Raw genomic sequence first — 26,098 nt, 5'->3', positions numbered from 1 at the left:
TAGAAAGTAGAAATTGGGAAAATAGTATGTATATTGTTGATACAGAACAGAATAGATCATAACTACAATGTATACACAAATGTTAGAAGTTGAAATATTATGATTATGTATATCTAAATAATATTATTATCATTAGTATTGTGTATAAAGTATATTGACCCAGACAATCCACTGTTAAAGAAAAAACTATAATTTTTTTTTTTTAAAGGCTGGCCATCGGGGTGGGAGAAGTGCAAAGTAGAAGAAGCCATCCTTCGCCTACCTGCCCTATCAGGTTCATGTCCTTCTGCAAAGAATCTGCATGCTTGCTTTGCCTGCCTGTGCTCATAAAAGCATTCTGCCGGCTGAGGTCTGTCTCACGGGAACGGGAACTTTTGATGTTAGAGTTTCTGAAAGAGGAAGCATTACAAAATAGTTGGAATCTTATCTGCAGTCTCAGAGCACAGGCAGGGAAGTTGCATGAAGATGCACAGCCCACTTTCTGAGAATGTGTTTTACAAGCCTTCAGGATCATACCCACACTCACTTTCCCAAGGCCACAATAGACCTCCCCAAAGGAATCAAAACACAAACACACACACACACACACACACACACACACACACACACACCACACACACACCACACACACTGCCCCAGTTGGGAGACCTCAAGGGGGTCTTTGTGGAGAACCTGAGCTCTGCTTCCACTTTCACATTTTACACTCCTAGGTTGTGGTAACTCTGAGAGTTATCACAAGAACATTTGATGCGTGTATGCCTTTCCTCCCTTTGAAGTGCCAGTTCCTTTCTTAAGAAAAGAGCTGACCGGCCGTGAGGGTTGCAGTTCCCTCCTATCTTCCCAAAGTTTCTCATGGTAGAATAGTAAATGGGAAAAGTGAAATCGAGGAGTGGGCAACATGTTGATGACAGGCTAGCCATCACTCCCATCTGAGGGCACCTCTGAGACCGACTGTCCTGATTGAAGTAGGATTATTGTCCCCCAAGAAGATGGACCAAAACAAGAAGACTCCTGAATCAGTCTTCCTGATGTCTTCTCCAGGGCTTTGCTTGTGGGAAGCTAGCAGAGAACCTCAGAAATTGTGATTGTGTGATTGTGGCTTGTTGCAATGGCTCTAAGTCCTTCCAATTCAATGTCATCATAAATTTGAATGCTGAACAAGTGGGTGTAAATACTTGATTGTACCACCTGTATTACCTATACCTGTACAATCAAGACGCTTCAGGGTAGATACCAGGAGGAGCTTCCTGATGGTACCAAGTATCATGCAGTGGAACAGTCTGTCATGCAAGTGTCTCATTATGTGGGAGGTTCCCTTTTGTTGGCGGCCTTCAAAGGTCATCTATCAGAGATGATCTGGTAGATCCCAGTTGAATGAATTGACCACTAAGATCTCTTCCAAGTGTGTGATTAAAATTAAAATGTATAATTGGGTATCAACTTTTAAAACACTCTCTGGGCCAGAGCAGTTTCTGCTTCACTGGGATCACTTGGGCAGACACATTTAGGAAACATCTAAAGAATCTGAACCTTTTTGCCAGGCAAAAACATTTTCCTTCTTCCAGGTATTTCTATAGATCATATTGGTTTCATTTTCAAACGCCTGCTTTACATGTGTATGTCTATCTCTTTCTTGTGCTATTTACATATTGTCATTTTTGTTATAAGAAAGTTTTAGTACTTTAAATAACTTTGTAACCTGCTCTGAGAACTTTAATACAATAAATAAATCTCAAGAAACAAATGCACACACACATAGAAAGATGTGGCTGGGCCGAGAAGTGAAATTCTGCTGCTCTCGTCAATGCTAAATATTTAGAAAATGCCTCCGTTCTATGGGCACCTGACTCCATGCACAGAACAAATCAGGCTGATAGATCCCCGAAGACGAAGCTCACCCTTTCTTTGCTGTAATCACAAAGTCACGGACTTGCTTGCAAATGGTGAACTTAAAGTCCAGGACCCCTTTGTTCTCGATGGTGAAGTTGCCAGTCTTCCGGGTGCTGTTCATCAACGGCCCAAAGTTAATGATGGATGGAGGGACAATATTGTACTTGCTGAATAAGGACAGTACTGACAATCGGATGGGGATGGTGGCGATGGTCTCCCCCCCCTCACAGAGGGAAGGCTCAATCACCTAGAACAGGAGGGAGAAGAGGCTCAGGCCAATGGCTGGCTCCCACCTTGTTGGCCAGCTGAGCTGCCTTCTTTCCAGTCAGTTACACCCAGGGGTCTTACATGGCACTGCAGAACAGGCTTGTCCTCAATTTTCACTTCCTTCTTTGAATGAAAGACAATCTGGACCTGTGTAGGGCGGTCATTGGGACCCAGATTCCCCTTCTGGGGCTGGATGGTGAACAGCTGACCCAGGTCAGACATCCCATATTCTGTCGATTCAATAACCAAGCTGGGGAAGAAGAACACAATCCTAAAAATTCACAATCTCTTACGTCCGTTTCTTTAATAGCTGATGGGGCCTTTATGGTGTGGGGTTTCATCATCTCAATTGCCCGTCCTTCCACGCAGCCACCCAATCGCAATTTCTTAGTCTCTTAAAGAGCTTTGGGGAAGCCAATGTGCCTCTCCAACCAACAAACAGCCCTCTATGCCAAGGGGACCATTCTGGATGAAAAGCAATGAATGTAGAGATTTCAAAATTTAAAAAATGCCTCAAATAATAACATTTAAATAAAATGTGAACAATGCAGACTTTATCGAACAAAAAGGGTCAATGGGATTTGGATTGGTGGAATTGGAGGACAAAAGTGTGAGTGAGGTGAACTCAAATGATTAATCTTTGAGATTTTCACTGAGCTATAAATCTTTAATTAGTGATACTGAAGCAAGGAGCAAAGGGAGAACAAAGCAACTCCTCTGAAGAGCAGGGGTTACCTGAAAGCAATCTCGTATTTGCCTTTGTTCTTCATGGATAACATCTGCTTAGCTTCATCCATAACTCTGACAATCCCAAATTCCAAACCACCATTTGTTCCTGTAAACAGAAAAGAAGGCATGAAGTCAAGAAAAATGCTCAAAACGCTCTTCGGTAATGACTCTGCCTGACTCCGGAGAGCAGAAAGGCCAGGCAGAAGTTTCCCACTTGTCACAGACCATCCCAGAAATGCTGATGCTCAGCTCTGACCGGGCCTTTGCCCAACAACACACTCTTCGAGGTCAGGTAAATAACAACAACATGACACCCAACGTCAAACGTTAAAGTAACTACAAAAGAAAAGCCCAACAAAACAAAAAGATGGCAAGTGCATTAAAGGGAAATATTTCCCTGCCTCTTGGGTGAAGCGCTTCATGGAGTGGGGGGTATCCAGATCTGGGGGGGGGGGGGCACCTCATTCCAGAGGGCAGGTTCTAGTACAATCTTCAGCAGAGACATTGTTTAACTGAAGGAACCAAGAACGCACCAATCCCACTGGATGAAGTTGGCCAGACTGAGGTTATGGGAGAGAGGCCATCCCTCATGTAGCTGGGCCCTGTAGGGTGGGAGGAGGAGCAACGTATTTATATATTTTTTTCTTGTTTTCTCTTTTCTAATGTACATTTTTTCAACGTTTTGTTTAGTTTTGCATTGCTTTTGTAAGATTTATTTTTTTCTCTTTGTATTTTAACTTTCAGAATAAAATAAAAATGTGTTGAAAAGTGCTTCCTTTGACAGCAAGGATCCAACCTCCATCACTGTCTTCTGATCCAAAAGAGGAAGATCAGGTGGAAAGCAAGTGCAGCAGAAATGGCTGTGGACCAAGGGAGGTAATTGGGGGCGGTGGGGGGGAGGAGAGAGGACATGACTGACTCTCTTCAAATGGTTTCCAGTGAGCACTCAGCTTAATTTTAATTCAATTTAAATAAATAAATGATAACTTACCCTTGGGGAAACTGATGTCCAGGGCCACATCATAGGCCTCAGCAACAATCTGTATATTCTCAATCTGAACAATCCCCAGAATATTTTCTGCATCAGAAACCTAAAACGACCACAAGGATTGTTATTCCAATGCACACCGTAATTGGTGAGGTCAGCCTTTGGCGCTGCCCGCTGAAGACCAGAGCCTGTGGGCTCTCTTTCATAAATATACTCCTACATATCATATGAGCTGCCAAGGGTATTGTGTGATTGAAGGGAGATATGAATTTGATGAATAAATAGCAAATAAATAATTGGGGAAGAACACTGTGACAGAAAAGACACAATTCCTGAGACTTGTTAGAGATCCTATCAGTCCGTCAAGATACACTAGACTAAGAAACCAAAGTCCTATAGGCCAATATTTATTTTATTATGTTACAGCAACAAAATCTTACAAGCCTGAAGTCATCCCCCATCCTTTTATCTTTCTGTGTGTATGGGGGAGGGGGATTTGTCTGTGCTGATTTGGACTTTTGGCTGACCATTTTGTCTTGTTTGCGGCTCTTCTCCTGCCCCTCAAGATTGCCCCTTTTCTCCATCAGCTTCCCTGTCCTCCCCCTCTCCCATGTTCCTACATCCTCTCCTCTCACAGAAACTCCCAAGAGCCCACAAAAAACTCTGTAATGCGGCTGTATTATCTTGAGGAGCAAATTCCTCCTCTCGTTCTTGCTGCTTCTGCAGCGCAGCCTATCCTTCCTCTTCCCTTGCCAGAAACTGCTGCCTTCTCTCCCTCCAGTCCTGTGTTTCAGATGCAGATGGAGCTGGACAGCCTTCCTGCCCTACTTAGCTCTGTGAGCCCTGCAATCCAGAGAAGGCAGACCCTGGTTCATTATGGGTTGCCCCACCCTCTTACAATGGCAGTACTTGTCAAGGAGGGGATTTGTTGGGAAATTGGTCATGAATGGAAACTTAGCAAAATCCTTGCATTTCTTGCTAATGGTCTCATCATAATCAAATCCAGCAAGCTTTCCAAGCTGTACGGCTTGCTTTACACTAGAGGACTCACCTCTAGCCGGATAGCCTTCTTGAGGTTGAGGGCCTTTGTGGCCTTGAAGTTGACCAGCAGGCAGTGTTCAGTGAAGGGCTCAATGATGCCGATATCCTCGGACAAACAGAAGTCATCGCCAATGTTCTCCAGGCCGCTGATCCGCCAGGCGACTGGCAGGGGAGTCACGTTCTTTAGGTAAAGTGATTTTGTTTCCTTCCTGCAAAAAGAAGAGAAGCCAGGCAGATGCTAATAAATTTTGAAACCCCAATTTCAGGTGTAAATCCAGTCTACCTGCAGTGTTAGGCCTCGTTTTTCTGAATTATTTTATTTGGATTACTTTTCAAATACGAAGATATTTATGTGTATATATATTAATGTATCTTACTTATTAACTTTATTGAATTTGTATGGCTACCTATCTCATCTAAGCAACTCTGGGTGGCTCATACAGATTTTTAAACAAACAATCCAATAAAAGATTAAAAACCAATTTATTATATAGAAACATAAAACATATTAATAGTCTCTATAATCAATTTACAAATCAGAACATTACAATCAGCAGCAGAATCCTTTCTAACTCAGCTCAATTGAGCTACTGTAAAAGCCCCCAGCCATTTCCAGATGCCCCTTCCCCAAAACAGCAGCAAAGCCATGTGTGCAGAACCTTGTTAAAGGCTGGGAGGGTCAGGACCAATTTAAGGTCTGGGTAGATGAAAGTGCTCACAAGGCAGGGGCCACAACAGAGAAGACTCTCCGCCTGGGTCCCACTAGATGACCTTGTTTTGTAAACAGGAACTGCTGATCTTGATGCAAGGGGTGGAGGTGACAGGAGAGGGGCAGTCTCTTAAATAACTTGCATTAGAATGACCATTGGCTTACCTGAAGGGTCCTTTTCTGTACGCTGCGAGGAGAGTCCAAGCATGGGTTAAATTCTGTCTGACTGCCCTGGACTGAATTGAAAGATCTTTAGCCACGCCTCCTCTTCCGGCTCCTCAGATTTTTTGATGAAGGCGTGGACCTGTAACACTGTTCAAATGTGGTTCCATTGAGTCTGATATTAGTTCAAGTCAAGATAGATTGTATAAGTCAAGTCTGGTAATAAAGTCCACATCAAGAAATGCAATGCATATACACATGGAAGCTGTGAGAGAGAGACCCTAGGGTGGGGTTGGACTCTCCTCACAGCGTACAGAAAAGGACCCTTCAGGTAAGCCAATGGTCATTTTCCTGTACGCTGCTTGGAGAGTCCAAGCATGGGACATACCCAAGCTAAATGTCACTTGGCACCTGAAGGACCCGTCTCCCAAACACTGCTTGCGCTGACGCAAACTTGTCCAATTTGTAATCTTGGACAAATTGGGATGGTAAAACCCATGTAGCTGCTCTGCAGATCTCTTCTATGGGCGCTGTGTCGCCCAGGCTGCTGTGGATGCGGCGCTCCTTTTAGAGTGGGCTGTGATACGTCGTAGTACCTGTTTAGACTGGAGCTGATAGGCAAGGGTGATACAAGCATGCAACCATTGGCAGATGGTGGTGGAGGTAACTTTGCGCCCCATGGTAGCAGGTTGAAAGGAAATGAAAAGCGATTCCAATCGCCTGAATGCTGCGGTGCGCTTAATGTATTTGCGAATGGTTCAACGCACATCCAGCTTGTCCCATCTGCACTCTGTAGGATGTCTTGGGTGAGGATAAAAGTCCGGAAGGATGACCTCCGATGAAACCAAGAGTTGACCTTTGGAAGAAAAGAAGGATCCAAGAAGGACCCTATCTGGATACATGACACACAAGTCCTCCCTGACTGACAAGGCCGCCATCTCCAAAATCCTACGTGCAGAGGTGATCACGGTCAGGAATACTGTCTTGAAGGTTAGGTGCTTCAGGTCACAGGTACAAAACGGCTCAAATGGAGCCTCGACTAGAGCCCAAAGCACAACATTCAATTCCCAGGTCGGGTATCGATGAACAACCGGGGCCGCAAGTTGGAAGCTCCCTTCAGGAAGCTGCAGACCCTGGAATCACGTGCTAGGGATAGGTGGTCGCCGGGAGCGAGGTTGGTAGACAGTGCAGCAACTTGGCGACGCAACATGTTGGCCGCCAATCCCTGGTCCAATCCTTTTTGCAAAAGTCCAAAACTTGTGGAATAGCGGCTGAAGTAGGGTTTATCTGCTTAGGTACGCACCATTTTGCGAAGGCTGACCAGCTGGCCTTGTAAATTCTAGTAGTAGATGGTCAATGTGCTGCCTGGATGGTTTGAATGACCTTTGAGGAGAGCCTGTCTCTCTCTAGGAGGTCCCTGTCAAGTGCCAAATGGCCAATTGCAGCCATTGGGGTTCCGGATGTCATAGGGCCCACTGGCTGAGAGAGACCTCCTCTGGAGGAATCCTCCTCGGCCTGGTGATGGAGAGGCTCACAAGATCGGCAAACCAGGCTCACCTGGGCCAAAATGTTGCTACGAGAAGAACTTCTGCCTGTTCTGCAAGGATCTTTTGCATGACACTGGGAAGGAGAAGCAAAGTTTCAAAGTTTAATAGCATTTGTATGCTGCCCAATCCTGTGGGATTCCGGGCGGCTAACAATACAAATAAAAAAGAATAGAAGGAAAGAAAAGATAGATTTAAAAACACACCATGCACTCCATTCCAAGTGGGGCTGGACCATATTTTGGAGTCAACAGCCCCAGGCCTGCCGGAACAGCCAGGTTTTAGTGGCCTTACGGAAGGCCGAGAGAGTGGGAAGGGTCCGGATCTCTGCGGGGAGATCATTCCACAGGGCCGGAGCAGCTACAGAGAAAGACCTCCCCCGAGTAGTCGCCAACCGGCATTGCCCAGTCGACGGTACCCGGAGGAGGCCCAATCTGTGTGATCTTATAGGTCGTTGGGAGGTATATGGCAGGAGGCGGTCCCGTAGGTATCCAGGTCCTAAGCCATGTAGGGCTTTAAAGGTAACGACCAGCACCTTGAAGCGCATTCGGAGACCGATGGGAAGCCAGTGCAGCTCGCGGAGGATAGGTGTAACATGGGTGTACCTAGGTACACCCGATATCGCTTGTGCGGCTGCATTCTGGACCAATTGTAGTCTCCGAACACTATTCAGGGGCAGCCCTGAGTAAAGCGCATTACAAGCCTAGAGGTGACGAGAGCATGAGTGACCATTTGAAGTGCCTCCCGGTGCACGTCAGGCCGTAACTGGTGCACCAGGCGAACCTGGGCAAAAGCCCCCCTGGTCACAGCCAACAGATGGTATTCTAATGTCAGCTGAGGATCCAGGAGGACACCCAAGTTGCAGACCCTCTCTGCGGGGCGAAGGGTTTCGCCCCCCAGGCTAAGAGATGGAATATCTGGTCCGTTCTTGGGGGACAACATCAACAGCCACTCGGTCTTGTCAGGATTGAGTGCCAGCTTGTTTACTCCCAACCAGACCCTAACAGCCTCCAGGCACTGGGACATCACTTCTACCGCTTCGCTGAGTTGGCACAGGGCGGACAGATACAACTTAGTATCGTCTGCATATTGATGATATTTGATTCAGGGGCCTAGGGGTCGACCTCTGTCCTCCAACCAACACTGACTGCGACCTGTCTGAGAGGTAAGAGGAGAACCACCGTAACACGGTGCCTCCCACTCCCACCTCTCCCAGTCGTCGCAGAAGGATACCATCGTCGATGGTATTGAAGGCCGCTGAGAGGTCAAGAAACAACAGGATAGAGGAATGTCCTCTATCCCTGGCCCACCAGAGATCATCGGTCAGGGCGACCAAAGCAGTTTCAGTGGAGTAACCAGGCCTGAAGCCCGACTGACAAGGGTCTAGATAATCAGCTTCATCCAAGGTCCGTCGGAGCTGAAAGGCCACCACCTTCTCAACAATCTTCCCTACAAAAGGGAGGTTGGACACTGGATGGTAGTTGTTAAGAATAGCTGGATCCAGAGAAGGCTTCTTAAGGAGGGGTCTTACCACCGCGTCCTTTAGGGGCAGCGGAAAAGATCCCTCCTGTAGAGAGGTATTAACAATCCTCTGGAGCCAGGCTTGTGTAACCTCCCTGGTGGTCGAAACCAGCCAGGAGGGACACGGGTCCAGTAAACAGGTGGAGGTACTTACAGCTCCCATGGCCTTGTCCACTTCCTCAGGAGTAGCGAGCTGGAACTCGCTCCAAGAAATCTGATCAAGGCCCACTCTCGGCATCTCAGCAGGTACTGTCCAAGTGGAGTCCAGGTCCGTCTGAATCTGAGCGACTTTGTCCAACAGAAACTGAACAAATTCCTCGGCTCTTCCCTGCAAGGGTTCGCCCGCATCCCTCCCTTTCAGGAGGGAGCGGGTTATCCTAAACAGGGTGGCCGGGCGTGATTCTGAGGATGCAATGAGAGCGGAGAAATGCGAACATTTAGCTGCCCGAATCGCCACTAGATAAGTCCTAATAAAGGCTCTTAATTGTGTTCGGTCAGATTCGGATTTACTGGTCCTCCAGCGTCGCTCTAGGCGTCTCTTTTGGTGCTTCATCTCCCAGAGTTCCTCGGTAAACCAAGGGCCCCTCCTGGATCCACTGCTGCGGAGAGGCCACAAAGGTGCAATCCGATCAAGAGCCCCAGCTACTGCTTTGTTCGAAGCAGCGACCAAGGACTCCGTCGGACTGTGGGCAAAGGAGTCAGGTATTTCCCCAAGCTCGGTCTGAAATCTCAAAGGATCCATCAGGTGCCTGGGGCGGAACCACTTAATCGGTTCCCCCTCCCTGCAATGGGGGAGTAGTTTCAGAAAATCAAGCCTCAGTAGGAAGTGATCTGACTATCACAAGGGCAAGGTCTTTATGCCCTTCAATTCCAGATCACCTCTCCACTGCCCCGAGAGAAACACAAGGTCAAGAGTGTGTCCCGCTGTATGAGTCGGACCCTGAATTACCTGGTTCAAGTCCATGGCTGTCATGGAAGCCATGAACTCCTGCGCCCCCTCAGAGCGTTCGCCGAGAGATGGCAGGTTAAAGTCCCCCAGTACTATAAGTCTGGGGAACTCAACCACCAAACCGGCTACTGACTCCAGGAGTGAAGGCAGGGCTGTTGCAACGCAGCTGGGAGGTAGGTATGTGCAGCGGTGGGAACGCGTAAAGGAGGCCTGGTGGCCAGTGGCAAAGCAGAGCGTTGACCCCCCTCTGCCTTCAGGGACTTGTACCTGGAGAAGAAGCGAGGGAGGTGAGTGTTCTCTGGGGTGGCAAACAGGTCAACTGAGGGAAGGCCAAACCTCTGTGTGATCTTGAAGAAGAGGTCTGGGTGCAGGTGCCACTCCAAATGATCGATCGTGGCTCTGCTCAACCAATCTGCCTGGACATTACTAACCCCGGAAATATGCTCCGCTCGAAGGGACGCCAGATGGTTCTCCGCCCACTTCCCCAGGCGTTCCGCCTCCACCATCAGGATCTTGGAGTGAGTGCCCCTCTGGCGGTTGACATGTGCCTTGGTGGCCACATTGTCCGTCAACAGCATCACGTGTTGGCCCTGGATGATTGGTTGAAAGTGAAAGAGAGCTAGCCTTGCCGTTTTTAATTCCAGCCAATTTATGCTGCGTTTGAGATCACCTTTGGACCACCTGCCCTGGGTGACCTGAGTGTCCAGATGTGCCCCCCCCACATCTGAATAGGCTGGCGTCCGTAGTGATGGTTAGGTGATGTGGTTCACAGAAAAGACTGCCCTTGGTCAGCACTGGAGATTCCCACCACTGCAGGGACTGTTGGACCTTGAAGGGAATCGGGATCGGAGATGGGGAGTTGCCCTTCTTGGCCCTTTGGTAGGGTAGAAGGCACCATTGCAACTGTCATGAGTGCAGTCTTGCCCACGGTGCTATCGAGAGGCATTTCTTCCACAATCATTACTTATACTTCATTCATATTACGGATGCAGATAACAGCTTCTGCAGCGTTGTTTCACAAACAGTTCAGACCAGATTACTTTAAACGGTTGTGTCCTGCAAGAAGTATCCTCTCCAAAAGCTCTCCTTAAATAAGCTCCTGGGAGGAGCCAAGCCACAACCACCTGGCTTAATTATCTCTGAGGATCTTGTCTCTGACTCAGCTGTTGCCGTCGCTTCTGTGCCCGTCTTAATCTTGCATCAGGGACAAACTCCCTTAATTCTTCTCCACTGCTCCATGCCTCATGCACCTCCTGGTGGCCAACCAGCCTCTCTGGTCCCTGCTCTGAGTCTGAAGTCTGCCCAGGGTCCTCCATCTCTTCCATAGCCGACTCATAAGGCTCATCGCTATCTGAGTCTCTCAGCAGCTCCAGTGGATCCTGCTGAGCCACAACAGAGACCGCATGTTGTATTGTCGAGGCGTTGGCTCCTCCCCCCACACCTATGTTTTTTATGGTGTGGAACCACAGCAACGCGCTGCACGGCCATTCAGGAGCCCATCCGCGGGGATTTCAAGGTGGGGTCTAAACTTTAGAGTTGCGCTGGTCTCAGCGACCCCTATGAAACAGTCGTTCGATCCCAGGACTTCCTGTGGGAGGACCCTGTCGCCGAGGAGCTCAACGGAGCCCCTCTTAGAGTACTGGTTTGTATATCTAATTAAGATCAATAGATATCATCCCTTTCTGGCAGAAAGGGACAGGCAGAAGCTCAGGTGTTAGGATTTATTCGTAGTTCACAGCCCTTTTCCTTTTTTTTTTGGGCTGCGAACAGAGAATAGACCCAGCGTAACTGAGCTCTTATCTCCAGCCAGTTCTTCGCAGCTGCCTTTTTGCAGCCCTAGACAGCCGACTCCCACACTCAGGACAATGATAAATTGTTTTTAAGATAATACGAGCGGGTCTCACTTCTGTGATGTGTTTTTTTTTTTAACTATCTAAACACCAGCCTTGTTCTTCCTTTGAACTTCTCTGCGCAATTGGGATACAAAATGGCGTTTTTACTGTGTTGGTGATTGAAGACGTAATTAACTGGCTTTATTTCCCCGGAGACTGCTACTCATTAATGAGCAAAATCTACAAATAATTTATGGAGAACTGACCAGCTGAAGACACTGTTTATCTGTCTATTCTCAGATTTTATCTATAATGTCTCCCAGGTCTAAACAGGCAAAAAAATCCTCCCCCCTTGTGCTTAAAGAACTTGTTACCAAATCGCTGCCTTTGTCTCCTACGCCATCTACTGGAGATTCTTTGACACAGGAGCTTCTCTTTCAAATAATTAATGACTTTAGAAAAGAAATTAAAGAATTTGTGTTGGATTTATGCGATAAAATACAGACCAAAATTGCCCAGATAAATGCGAATATGTTTGAAGTCACGTCTACTTTAACAGATTATATTGAAGAAATGGAGACGAAATTGGAAACTTTGGAGGGGGCTAATTTTAATTTGACTTCTAATATCCAAGCATTACAACAAGAGATTACAGATACTCAAACACAACTTACAATGATAAATTATAACAGAAAGGCGTCTGCAATAAGAGTTAGAGGACTGCCCGAAAAGAAAGGAGAGAACTTGAAACAGACGTTTGTAGAAGCTTTCAGCCAAGCGGTGGGAGGTCCGGGACTCAATTTTGATTGGAATATTCGAAAAATCTATCGCCAGAATTCGCGTGTAGCAGAGCAACGACAGCTTCCAAGAGACATAATTATATACTTTTTCACAAGAGAATCCAGAAATGCGATTACTCAAAAATTTTACAATAACAGGCTCCGAATAGATGGCCATGATTTGTTTGTCTTTAAAGAGATCCCGCTCCAGATGCTGCAAGCAAGGAGAGGTTATACTTTTTTAACCCAAGAACTTAGAAATCGTCAAATAAAGTATAAATGGGAAGCTCCAGTTGGAATCACAGTTACATTTGAAAATCAAAGATTTCGTATTAATTCTGTTTCGGAAGCTCGGGACTTTTATTATAAAACTCTGAAGGCGGGGCTTCCTGACTCACTTGGAAACGCGGAAGGACAAGGTGAAGGAAAGATAAGCAGCAAGTCACTTGGTTACAAGAAGGAGGGAGTTGTTCTCCCCCTACTGGAGAGGCAGAAGAGCGGAAACTGAGGATTCAGTCATATTTTCAAAGCAGCGGGACACGTGGTTATAAGGCAGAGGGTTGCCTTTTCTTTCCGGAAGGGCAGAAGAGTAAAGAATATAGACCCAGCGACGTCTTTAAAATACTTTCTAAGCTTTTGGACTGATTAAAACTTTAGGATTTCTGTTTGGTATGAAATGGTAAAGCTGTGTACTGATGAGGAATGGAAAGAAGCATTGCTTATTCTAGACAGATATTATACGGGACTTTTACAAGACTTATTTGAATTTCAATCCAAACTGCGCATGAAGTGTTTTCTGTGAGGAAAGTGGGGACTAAGATTTATTTGAATTGCGGTTTGGGATGAATGGAGTTGGGAAGAGTGGGGCAGAAAGGAAGGTGGAGCGGGATATTGATGAAGGGATCTTGGGATTGAACGAACTGGTATGGATTTTGGGCACACATTTTACGAATTTACATGTCTGAAGTATAACATAAAAAGCTCAGGATTTTAAAGTGAAGAGCGAGATCCTAATCTTATGCAATTTGGGCTTGGGAGGAATGGAGACGTGAAACGAAGGATAGGAAGATGAGTAGCGAAAGTATGAAGATAAATTGATTTTTGTATAAACTAATATTTGAATATAAGGTTAAGAAAGGCTATCTGGAGAGTCTACAGGAAGATGGGGGTAAATATCAAAGAAGTAAGGGACGAGGACAAAATATAAATGGAATGATTCACACTGTTTAAATTTTAAGAATGATGGGAGGCTGAGCATAATGCAAAAGATTTTTCAATTTTTTTTTAATTTACTTTTTTGTTTTTGTTTTTTTTCTTTTTCGGAGTGTTCTTTTTATTTTATTTTCATTATTATTGTTAATAAGATATTTTGAAGGTGAATGGTACTGAACTGTGCCGGGTGTGTGACCTGGGAAGTCGGAGGGGGTTAGGGAGGGGGGTTCATTGGGGGTGGGTGGGTGGGTGGGAGATATAGTTTCAATATATAGAATAAGAAGAATACACTTGTATACTGTTGTTCCTTATCTTTTCTTTTTATTTTTCTCTTTTTTTTTCTTATTGCTTTTTTCCTTTCTTTTTTCTTTTTGGCGTAAGGAATAGAGAAATGCACCATAGTGAGAAGTAGAGGAAAGGAAGAGGGAGAAGTAAGGAGGGAGGAAGAGGGGAATGTAAGGAGGATGAGAGGGGAAGGAGGGTGAGGAAGGTGAGAAAGGAAGATAGGAGGGGAAAGGGAAGTAGGAGGGGTGATCGTTGGAGGGAGAAAGGAAAGTTGGAGGGGGAGAAGAAGGGGTGTATGAAAGCGATAGGTTGGGTTTATGAGTTGTGTTTAGGTTGGGGTGTTTTTTTTTTTTTCTTACTATTATATTATTATTATTGCAAATATCCCGTATATAAGTGAATGTACAAAATTGAAAATGAAAATGAATAAAACATTTAATACAGAAACAGTCGTTCGATCCCAAAAGGGGTCGTGAACCACAGGTTGAGAACCGCTGTCTTAGTGACAGATGGTATAACTTCCTTTTTGTCCTTGTTTCGACTAGGACAGGCTCTAGGGCTTCCCCCAAAAGTTTCCCTCCCTTAAAGGGAGCAGAGGCCAACTTCCACTTGGACCTCATGTTTGCATTCCAGTGACAAAGTCACAAGAGCCGTCTGGTGGTGACATTAGAAGCCAGAACCATGGAAGCGAACTTGGCGGAGTTGAAGGTGGCATCCGCAGTGTATTCTGCTGCCGCTAAAACGTTATTAAACTCCTGCCTCAATTTGGTGCCCTGCTGGAAGCTTAGCAGAAATCTGTCTGACCCAGAGGAGAGAGGCCCTGGACATAAAGGACGCTGAAGTGGCTGTCTTGATGGTCCAGGCAGCCGCCTGATGGATCTTGTGACAAGCCCTTTCAGATCTCTTATTCTCTGCTTTCAAGCCCTCTAATAGGTCAGGAGGTAAGACTGAGGAGGATGTAAGGGCTTGTACCAGAGGATCCATCGGAGGCAATTTTAATAAATCCTCCAGGGAGGTATCCACCGTATAGCTTTTTAGCGCTGCTATCAGGTGTGGCTAGAGTGCCTGGTTAAACCCATTGACGCTGCACAACATTAAAAAATAATGTAGGAACTGGCACAATCTCCTGGGGAACTACCGGTTCCTCAAAGAGTCCTTCGCTAGGGTCTGACGGGTCTACTGTCGCCTGATCAGTGGCTCCCATACGGGTGGCTGTTTTGGCCTTATTCAAGATTGTCTTGATTGAAACATGTTTAAACAAATCAGTGAAGGCTAGTTTATTCGTGACCGCTCCCTTGACTCCTGAGAACTCCTGCTCTGGAAGGATTTCCTCATCTATAGCTGAATCCTTACTGTCCAGCGAGGAATAGGGAGAGGTGGATCCCTGGGGAGCCTCTGAAGGAACGGCCTTAGAGGAAGAAGACCTGGCCCTGCAACGTCACTTGGCACATTGCTTGAGACCCTCTGCAATACCCTGGGATATGGCTTTGGTGATAACCTCTTGCATTTCCGAGGGGAGAGCTGGCCCTTGGTCTTCTGCAGGCCGCCTACACTTAGTGGCCCAGTGGGGCAGAGGATGTTGTGGAGCCAGTGATAGAACTGGAGCACTGTTCCCTCTAAGGTGCGCGCCTGCGCGGCCGCGCACCTCGCAAGAAAAGCCCGCGCAGCAGATTCTATCTGCCGCGCAGAGTTTTCTGTAAAGCAAACGTGGGGAAGTTCTTTGCAGGCGCCTAGAACTGGCCGCCTGCAAAGGACCTCCCCAGACTTGTTTTGATGAGCCGCCAGTCCTCTTGCTTCTTCTCCTTCACCAGCAAAGCTCCTGCAGTGGTGCCTCTCCCTCCACGCGGAGCACCTGAGCTGGCCCCCGCGTTATCCCTCCCCCTTCCTCCTCTGCCGTGCTTTTGAGGCTGCGGGAGCTAGTAGGAAAGCGGTGGAGGTGGAGGCGGCGGCAGGGATAACCCAGAGCCCAGCTGAGCTGAGGTGCTCTGAGTGGAGTCAGCTGGGCTCTGGGTTATCCCTGCCGCCGCCTCCACCTCCGCCGCTTTCCTGCTAGCTCCCGCGGCCTCAAAAGCACGGCAGAGGAGGAAGGGGGAGGGATAACGCGGGGGCCAGCTCAGGTGCTCCGCGTGGAGGGAGAGGCGCCGCTGCCATGGGCGGGGACGCCAGCGGGAGCTTTGCTGGTGAAGGAGAAGAAGCAAGAGGACTGGCGGCTTTGAAATGCAACCCCCTGGTCCCGCCGGCCGCGGATTTGATTCGGCGTAAGTGGGGGCCGAACACATGCTGAGTCGACTTTGCGCAGTGAGGCGGAGTAATTCAACCCCCCCCAAAGAACGTTTGTGTGTGTGTGTGTGTGTGTGTGTGTGTGTGAGAGAGAGAGAGAGAGAGAGAGAGAGAATTGGATCAAAATTGGTGGCCAAAGGAGTGGAGGGAGGGAGGGAAGGGAGGAAGGAAGCCCTGCCCCCTGTGAAAAAAACTGAAGATGGAGCAGTGAATGAATAAACCATAAAAGCAACAAACAGTTAATGCGTAAGTAAGCTGAGGAGCAAGTTCTCAACTAAGGAAGAAATATAAGAAAGAAATATAAAAAGCTCAATATGCCAAAACACTTATTTTAGTCTTCAATTACTTGTATTGTAGTCTGATGTAACATCTTTTAAAGTTAACGTTAGTTAGAAAAGATAGGGTACAAAACTTAAATAATAAAAAAATTGTACATTCATTTTGAAAAATAAATGCAAGACTTGATTAATTTCATATCTTTATTTAAAATAGTTTTGGCATGGCATATGATTTTATTGACTCAGTTGGAAATGATGTGGATGTTGTATCTGATTCTGAGGTATATATATTCTTAAGTAACATAACATATAGCATATTGTCCAAACTTGCTAGACTATTTAATTGATCTTACTACTTTAAAGGGGGAGAGTTTTTTATGTTGCATTTATATTATATTTATTACATTTATATTCCACATTATATATTTGTATTGTTATTTTAGTGTATATTGTCAATTTCGATAGATATTATATTGATATATCAATACTGATTTTAATCATACTAAATAACAATTACTGCTATTATTTATCAGCATTACATATTTACAGTTTATAATATTGAGTTAGTCATATTTTAGAATAATAGCGTTATTTTTTAATAGGATAATTGGCAAAATCTAATTCACATGTGATGGGTTGCATTCCAAAGGAATGTGAGAGGACAGGTTGCCTGCAAAATGCCAGGACCCAGGACCCTGTTGGTGCCATGTCTCTCTCTAGCCAGACTAACAATCTAAAAGCTGAGCAGAGAGCCTTTTTTTTTCAGGGTGAGGGGAAAAGTATAGTGTTTGAGTGGCACTTTTCATGTCTGGCATTCATCGGGCTGAAACCTCGCTCGCAATTGGCGCTTGACGCTTGGAAGGTTGCGCAAATGTCCAACAGACGCGACAGCAGTTCAAACTGTGGCTCTCTTAGGTGCTCAGGCATGAAACTGTGCAGCTCACACACTATACTTTTCCGCTCACACTGAAAAAAAATTAGAGGGAACATTGAACTGGAGGAGAATCCTCTGCTTCCAAGGAGCACTGAAACAAATCAGCATTCTCGTCCAGGGGAGTTGGCTGACTCAGAGTAGTCATCTGATGAAAATTCCTGGCCCTCATCCTCACTATCCGACCGTGGTGGATCCTGATTAGTAGGAGCTGGGGCCTCTGGTAATTCCTCTGCAGGAAGCCACCGGTTGTTGCTGGGCTTGTTCAGGGTGTTTCTCTGGTGGTCTTTGGCTCCAGGAGGCAACTGGATCTTGGGACTTTGATCTTTTCTCCCCCTCCTGCCTGGCTCTCTCTGCTGATGGCCTCTGAAGCTGCTTTGCTAGCCTGTCTGGTAAGGCTCCTGCTGCTAGAGGGCCCTGGCTGCATTGCCTCCTGATGGGGGTTGTCTGCCATTGTGTTGTGGGCAGGTGTATTCTGGGCACCACTCACTACCTGGAACACAGTTGGAGTAGCTGCAGCTGCTGGAATAGAAGCGGAGAAGTTGCTGGCTGAGATGAGTCTTAAGGGCACCTCCACGAGGAAATCTCTGGCACAAGATCCAATCCTCCCAGTGCCTGCAAATTGGACAGCTAGAGGGAGGCCTAAGGCAAGGATCAACACCTCGCTGTTGTTTAGGAATTGCCACTGTGGGGGGGGGGGCAACTGGCCGCCGGATTGCGGGACAGAGAAGTCACACTGCCACCACTCTCCAAGGCTCGCTCCAAAGTGCAGGGAAAAAACGCGGCAAAATTGCAAACAAAATGGCTGCCAGAAGTTTTCCCTCACTCAAACAAAATGGCCACAGCAATGACTACTGCTGGCAAAAAGTGGCGCAAAATTCAAACTGTAGAAGAGATGGTGCGAACAGTTGGGTCCTCGCACCACTGACCATCGCTCCCAATGCTTCATTTAGTAAAGGGCAATGGCACAATGGTTGGGTCCTCACACCACTGACCGTCGCGCCAAAACACTGAAACCAGCGCGAGCAGCTGGGCCCCCTCGCCGCTGACCGCTGCACCAATGCAAAATGCGAATGTGGCGGCTCCCAAGCCAGCTCTCATCGTGTGAGTCGAAGAAGCCGCGCGCGCCCAGTGAAGCCCAGAAGAAGCGCCGGCAACAAGCAGAAGCCAGGGAATCAAAAGTAACTTTAAACAGACCTTATTTTCTTGTAGGATGAAAAAAAAATCTGGTCGGAAAGTCCAAGTAAAGATAAAATTTCTGTTGATATGCTGGAACCACTGAAAATGTGTCAATTGGGCTAGAACTGAACTGAAAAATCTGAGGAGCCGGAAGAGGAGGCATGGCTAAAGATCTTTCAATTCAGTCCAGGGCTGAAGGGAAAAAAAGTAAGCAAGTATACAGTAGGAATACATTGGTTGTTTGCACCATTGCACTGCTTTTAATGTTTATTCCCATTATATGTCTGCTTACTCTAATCCCTTCCTCTTCTTCTCTCTGCACGAAGAGAGAAAGGAAAAACAACAGATCAAACATAGAACAATGCATACTGACTATAATGGTGATCCCATGACTGAGGGATGCCGCTAATGTAAATGATTTTTTTTCAGGACCATTGTGACTTTGAATGGTCACTGAACAAGTGGTCAGTATCAAGGATGATCTTGATAATATTGGGTACAAAAAAGAGCCAAGAAAATTATACTGAGAGACTTTAAATAGTATTATAACCCTGGATATCAAACAACGGAGTTTAGAAAAGTGTGCAATTCATTCATTGTTGAAAAGGCTATTTTTGTTACTAAACAAAAAATGAGTTCCATAAGTTTCCTTTTGCCATAGTTTTTCTAATATTTTACAAGAATAGACAATTTTTTGAGCAATTTCACTGTTATTACATAACAAAATGTGTGATGTAATATATTAAATATGCGATTATTAGGTGATTTACACAGCCACCTGTTTTTTTCTGTTTATTTTTTATTTTTCCTCTTTGATTTATCTGTACAATTTAATTAACTGATTTCTTAGCTATTACTATTGTTTTGTTTTTGCATGTTGGTTTATATTTGTCTTTTAAAAATTTCAATCATTTTTTTAAACGTCTAGTGGTGAGAGTAGTAGGATGGAATAGAAATGTGAAATTCTGTACCCAGCTACGAAACACAAAAGACACAAATTTAAGATGGCGAAGAACTGGCTTGGCAGCAGTACATGCAAAACGGATCTCAGCATCCTTCTGGACCACAATTTAGCAGCTTCTGAAGCAGCTGGTCCCTTGGGGTACACAAGGAAGAGCAGAGTCTGGGTCTGAGATGGTAAGGAATCATTCCATTCCCCTCTCTCCCAATCAGATCACATCTGGGGAGCTATATCCAGTGCAGCTTAAAAGAGATAGTGACAAATTGAAGGAATTTGGAGGAAGACAAGGGTAAGAAACTGGAAACCAGCCCTGCGTAGGATAGTTGAAGGATCTGTTCATATTTACTCTATAGAAGAGATATTTGAGAAGAGGCATGATAGATGTCTCAAGGACTGTCACTCAGAACAAGGAGTGGACATATTTTCTGTAACCCCACAAGTGCAAACCAGGAAAGGGTGGATAAAAACTCTAAGGAGGCAGGTTGTAGCTAGACATCAGGAGGAACTGCTTGACTTTAGGAGCTATCAGCCAGTGAATCCAGCTGCTAATGATGTATTGAAAGACCATCTGGTCATCTGTCAGAGATGCTCAAGTGGGGGCTGCAGTGAGCTGGGGGTTAGACTAAATGATATCCACGTTAGTTCCAAGTGTGAGATTGGATTCTATGATCTGAAGTCCTGCCACAAAGAGTGCCATTGGATTTCTTTTGTTAAGAGGAAGCAGGAAGGACCAAAAATCCATGCTCAACATACCATTAAGATGTTTCAAGTCTCTGGCCACCTAGAATAGACTGTCCCACTCAAACAGAAGCCTTTATTGTTAGCCCCTAACAATATGGGATGGGATGGGATGGGATGGGATGGGATTGAATGGAATGGAATGGAATGGAATAGAATAGAATAGAATAGAATAGAATAGAATAGAATAGAATTCTTTATTGACCAAGTGTGATTGGCCACACAAGAAATTTGTCTCCAGTTGCATAAGCTCACAGTGTGCATATAAACAGCAAGTAATATGACCTATTAATCAAGGTTTTATGAAATCAGAGTACAAAGCTACAAAGCAGGATGGTTATTTGCTGTTGAAAACCAGATGGCCACATTCATTGATCCCGCAACCTAATCCCAATCAAATAAGATTTAGATTTTAGCAGCATTATGATAGCTAAGGCAAGAAGACTGGTAAAAAAATCTCCTAAAATACCCCCTCCCCCCCAAGTTCCATGACAATCCAGGTGAAGGGAAGAGGCACACAATGAGTGGCCATCAACAAACAGATGGCTGAAATAGGCTGATCTCCTAAAGCCTAACCTGTGCAGCAGCAACTTCTCAAAATGCAGCTGTCGGCGGTCCAGCTCCACTTCTGGGCGAACCCCCTGGCAGCAGATCCGGAAGATGACCGGCTCCGGGTTCTCCTTCACACAACAGACGATGCAGTCTTCAAAGACCCCAGCCGCTGTTGGATAAGCCCAGACTGTCAACACCTGGAAGGACAGGAAAGGGCCATAAGTGGCATCTCCTCTAGGGCAAAGGCCCTCAGGGAAAGCAGTGCCTGCTGCCCTTACTTGCTTCTGGTTTGGCTTCAGCATCAGCATGGGCGGATCCAATAGGTAGGTGACTGCCCTGGAGTCATGCTGGAAGAAGAAATGTACTTCGACCTCCAAAGGGGAGATGTTGAGAATGGTGAGCTTTTCTAAGTGGTTGGGATATCGCGAAGCCTTGTACCTAGGGAGCACAGGAGGGAGGCAGAAGAGAGAAGACAGGGGCCAAAGGGTCTTTTGATTGCTGCTATATTTATTGTCGTTTTGACCACCTTATTGAGGTTTTTGTTGGTTGTTTATATTGTAAGCTTATACTGTAAGTCAGTTGAGTTAGCAGTTCTATAAACTTTTTTAAACCGATCAATAAATAAATAACATATAAAGACCCTGTGATCCTGACATTACACATTCCCTTAACATCTTCTTTTAGACATATGAAAAGGCAATTCAGCTTACACTTCCGTACTCCACAGTCAGGCTATTCTGGCTACTGATATATTCTTTAGGGAGTTTCCCAGTTAGAAGCATGAAGAGGCCAGAAAACCCTTCAGCCCAATGTTGCTTTTGATGGCTTTGGTGAAAAAAATGAATCTCCTTTTGAAAATCCCCTTGAGCTTTCTAGTATTTCCTTATCACCCTCTTATATCCCACAAACACTTACCTTTCTCTTGATTTGCCACAAAGCAAGGGACCAAAGTGGAATATACCCAAGCTCAGGATGTATTTCTTGTACACAATTTCATCAGGTTTGATAGTCCTCTTACGGTGTGGGAACACTATCCTGGATCAGAAAAGCAAGGATGCATTAGCAGCTGAACAAAATAAGAGGTCCAAGCATACAACACACCACCCAGAGATCCCTGAGCAGACAGGAGCTGATGCAAGCAAGCAACTAAAGAACCCCACTGGTTCCTGGGGAGCAAGGAGAACGAGGAAACTGATCTGAAGAACTGGGATACCCAATGCAGACCAGACTCTCTACAGAGCAATTCCCTTAAGTCTCTGTTGCTCTTAAGAAGGACGCTCTTGTCCTGCAGTATCAGCCAATGTTGAGAGTACAAAGAGAACAAATTGTTGAAAAGTATAATCTTTATTCTTAGGATAATGTAATTCCCACCCATTTTAGATGGAACCATTTATTTTGCTGTCTGTAGGAAGATAACTTTTTAGCAACTGGCTCAGCCTTACTATTTAAAACAGAAAAATCACATGTAACTGAAAACAATTAAGATGTTAAGAGGAGATTTGGTCACAGTAACGTTATTTGATTTCCAATTTGGTTTCTGACTGCTAACTTACAAAAGGCAGAAAAACCCACAAGGTAGCATCCTTTATTAATGAAATGATGCCACAGACAAGTGACTCCTCAGCCAAAGGCCAAGATGGGGGGCTTCTTGCATTCAATTGGAGGACACAATAAGGGCCACAATATATGCCCACTTCATTGCTCTGTGTTGTAGCATGGAAGATGGGTGGAGCTGTTCCCTCCTGCTTACGTGGGATCCTGGCAAATAGTGGGGTATGTGCAGGTGCCCCTGCAGCACACCTGATACTGTCTCCGAGTTCCAAGGATTTCAAAATTTAGGACCTGATCAAAGAGTCCTGTTTTGGTGGAAGAGAAATGGATGCGCATCGAAACTTCCCCATTAGCAGGGACAATCCAACGAAAGCAGTTCAACCTGTGGAATACAAAGCACAACAGATCTGCTTTAAGCCAGTGTCCCTAAGACCAAACTTTCCAATGCAAACTTTGTGGGCGCAGAACTCTGCTCCATCACAGAAGAAAGTTGTCCTGTTTTGTGAAAAAGATGCTCCTTAGATATTGGGGAAAAAGTCCTCCCTTCCCCTTCCTTTTCTTTTTAAGCTGCCCTGTAAAAAACAAGGAAAGAGAAAGAAAAAGAGGTTATAGAAAGCCACAGTCAGCATGGTAAGAAATTCCCTGGATGAGGGCATAATAAATTAAGAATAGAATAGAAGAGAAATGCAGAATAGAATAGAAGCTGGAAGAGACCTTGAAGGTTTTCTAGTCCATCCTTCTGCTCAAGCAGGAGAACCTATGTAATTTCAGATAAGTAATTGTCTAGTCTCTTCTTAATAACCTCCAGTGATGGAGCGCCCACAGTTTCTGGAGTCAAGCTGTTCCACTGGTTAATTGTCCTCACTGTAGGAAGTTTCTCCTTAATTCCAGGTTGCTTCTCTCTTTGATTAATTGCCAAACAGCAAAAAGACAGAAAAATGGGCATTTCAAAAGAAATGATTATTTCTGTATGGGGGAGGGGGAGCACTTCCCATCTGTGGCCACCACATTTCCTCATCTCCCTGTCACAGACAGCAAGGGCAGGCCGGTCTATCAATGTTCTTCTCCTCCTCCCCCTGGGACTTCTGCCTCAGGAGCCTCACCTGAGCAGCTTCTCACTGGAGGTCTCTGCAGTGGGGCTGCCCTGATCAAGCTCAGACAGCGTTGTCATTGTGCCGGGGCTGAGGTGGATGCCTTTTCTGTTGCGAGGAGCAGCTTTCTTTTCCTTTGGGGCTTCCCGGGAGACCTCAGGTTTCTCCTTCCTGGACCTGCCTCGAGTCGGGGTGGCCAGATCCTCCTGAAAGCCAGTGGAAACATAGCAAGACAGAAAGCCAATAAATAAGAATATCAACATTAACATTAACATTCATTAAAGATTAACATCAGAACAACAACCAAGTAAACAATACCCCAAGTGAGGAACTGCCAAACGAGCCAACCGTAAACAGCTCAACAAAGAACCTCTAAGACCATCTCCACAACACTAACATTGATGATGTTACCTAGTTTGGACAATGAAACATCTGCAAGAAAACCACCAGACTCAGAAAGCACCAAGGTCCCCTCAAGAAGGAAAGTGTGAAACTAGGAATCAGGAAGTCCAATCACCATAATGTTAGCAGTGCTGACAGAAACGTTTTAGGTTATATATCTTCATATCATTGGCTAGTGGATAACTATAAATGAGTACACTTGATCTTTGTGCTAGCAGGAATCAATTTTTCTCAGTGAATGGACACATTTGGACATGATCTCTCAGAAAATCACTTTGTGAATGGAGTAGCATAGTTACATTACAAGATGTAGTGCAACGCAACATACATATTAAGCAATTCTATTTCCTATCACTTTATCAAGGATGAGGTATCAAGAATGTCCTATTAGAATGACAAAACCAGGTACAACTTGCTAATGAAGTGTCAGGCACAGGGAAATCAAAAACGGCACACGATGAATCACTCAAAATAGTTTCTTTATTGCTCTTTTGCCTACAGACAGGAATCTTTCAGACTAAACTACACTCTCCATAACTATTAGATAAATGCTGTGAAGATTTAGGGAGGATCTTTTCTGGGCCTCTTCCTTTGTACCAATGACTTAATGCTGATTAGTCTCCTCTGCCTCCTGCAATTCAGCACCAGATTACACCACATCAACTTTACGATTCGAGTTTCCTTTCTCCGGCCAAGCACACTGGTTTTGCACACAGAGGGGAACTGGCTGCCCTCTTTTGGCAAGAAGGTTAGAGTTAGGGTTAAGGCCATTCCCCACTTAAACAGTCTTGACTTAATTCTGGCATGCCCTGTTCTGATTCTCTTCGCAGGTAGCTGGGTATTTTGGGGGGCAACAATGGATGGATGGAAACTAATCAAGGAGAGAAGCAACCTATAACTAAGGAGAAATTTCCTGACAATGAGAACTATTAGCCAGTGGAACCAATTGCAGTCAGAAGTGGGTGTTCCATCACTGGAAGCTTTTAAGAAGAGACTGGACAACCACTTATCTGAATTGGTATAGGGTCTCTTGCATGAACAGGGATTTGGAATAAAAAACCTCTAAGGTCCCTTCCAACTCTGTATTTTGTTATGATTGCATTGTATTTTCCTTAAGTTTACTTCTCTTTTTTAAAGAGGAAAAAATGATTTTAAATTACCCAAATCCTTTGAGCACTCCTTAGAAAGGTTGGTGGCAAGACCCTTCTTCATCTTGGTGCCCATCCTCTGAACTCACCCCAGTTGGGCACTGTCCAAGACCATATATTAAAGATAATGGAATGGAGAGATACTCCTCTGTCTGTTCAATGCAGATGGAGGAGACATTTACCAGCACCTTTACTGGCAGGATTTGGGCTTAGACCCTAAAAAGCAACATCAGCAACTTGTCAGCCCAGGTACCCCAAAGCAGCAACTCCATACCTTTGCCGCAGGGAGACTCGCTGGAGTCTCCACACCACTCTCACCCTCCTTTTTGTCCTCCTCTGGATTCAGTTCTTCAGGAATGATGAAGGTGAAATGCTTGAGAGCTTCTGAGGCAACTTGTGCTGGTCGCTTTTCGGGGTATGGGATCACTGAGAAAAAGGCAGTGGGAGGAATGGGTGGTCCTGAAGGGCCCAGCCCCAAACCATTCAAAATCTAGAGCAAGGAATAAAGTGGAGTTGTCACTTCCATGATGCCATGCTAAACAAAATTGCAAACACAGGCCTGGAACCTTTGTTTTTAACCTTATCCCAAAGCCCCATCAACTTATTTAGGGGCAGCCATTGGAGACATGTCAAACCATCCTAGGATTCAGGTTTGGCTTTCCTGGCAGTTGAGTGGAAGCTCTGCATTGCAGGAACAATGCAGGTACAGATTATGGAACTGCTCTTAGATGGCATATTCGCTTCAAGAAACTATCTTTGAGAAAACCAGGGGCAAAATATTTGGGGACTGGTTCCCACTTGCTAGTTCTTGAGTCTTGTACAATGAACAGGCTACCCACCCCTACCCCATATAGATATTTATATAGCCTTGTAATAAGGTAAAACACTAAAGGACATCCTAATTTGTTGACTCTTTGGGGTGACCAGCATTTTCTCAGTCTGACTGGACGTCCCTTGACTAAGGTTTTCCCCCTAGCTAATGAATCCCTGAATCCCATCACAGCCTTGCCGCCAGCCTGCAAACTCTCTCCCTGCAAAGCCCAGCCCAACCCACCCACTGGGCACATCACCCCAGGGCT

General features: G+C 45.5%; 1 protein-coding gene across 1 annotated transcript in view; it reads right to left on the bottom strand.

The window, feature by feature from the left end:
- The window catches only part of HYDIN (HYDIN axonemal central pair apparatus protein), a 269,552-nt gene that overhangs the window by 58,018 nt on the left and 185,436 nt on the right, over positions 1 to 26,098 (bottom strand). Inside the window, exons 47-58 of the mRNA XM_032231077.1 lie at positions 25,294 to 25,509; positions 23,482 to 23,675; positions 22,578 to 22,760; positions 21,743 to 21,862; positions 21,106 to 21,265; positions 20,852 to 21,024; positions 4,926 to 5,124; positions 3,878 to 3,977; positions 2,893 to 2,992; positions 2,239 to 2,407; positions 1,899 to 2,137; positions 263 to 389 (exon numbers count right to left, since the gene is read on the bottom strand). Of these exons, the coding sequence (XP_032086968.1) occupies positions 263 to 389; positions 1,899 to 2,137; positions 2,239 to 2,407; positions 2,893 to 2,992; positions 3,878 to 3,977; positions 4,926 to 5,124; positions 20,852 to 21,024; positions 21,106 to 21,265; positions 21,743 to 21,862; positions 22,578 to 22,760; positions 23,482 to 23,675; positions 25,294 to 25,509 (1,980 nt within the window). The remainder of the gene's footprint in view (positions 1 to 262; positions 390 to 1,898; positions 2,138 to 2,238; positions 2,408 to 2,892; positions 2,993 to 3,877; positions 3,978 to 4,925; positions 5,125 to 20,851; positions 21,025 to 21,105; positions 21,266 to 21,742; positions 21,863 to 22,577; positions 22,761 to 23,481; positions 23,676 to 25,293; positions 25,510 to 26,098) is intronic.

Source organism: Thamnophis elegans, chromosome 14 (genome assembly GCF_009769535.1).
Source record: "Thamnophis elegans isolate rThaEle1 chromosome 14, rThaEle1.pri, whole genome shotgun sequence".
NCBI classification, from domain to species: Eukaryota; Metazoa; Chordata; class Lepidosauria; order Squamata; family Colubridae; genus Thamnophis; species Thamnophis elegans.
This window is presented reverse-complemented; position numbering and strand designations above follow the sequence as displayed.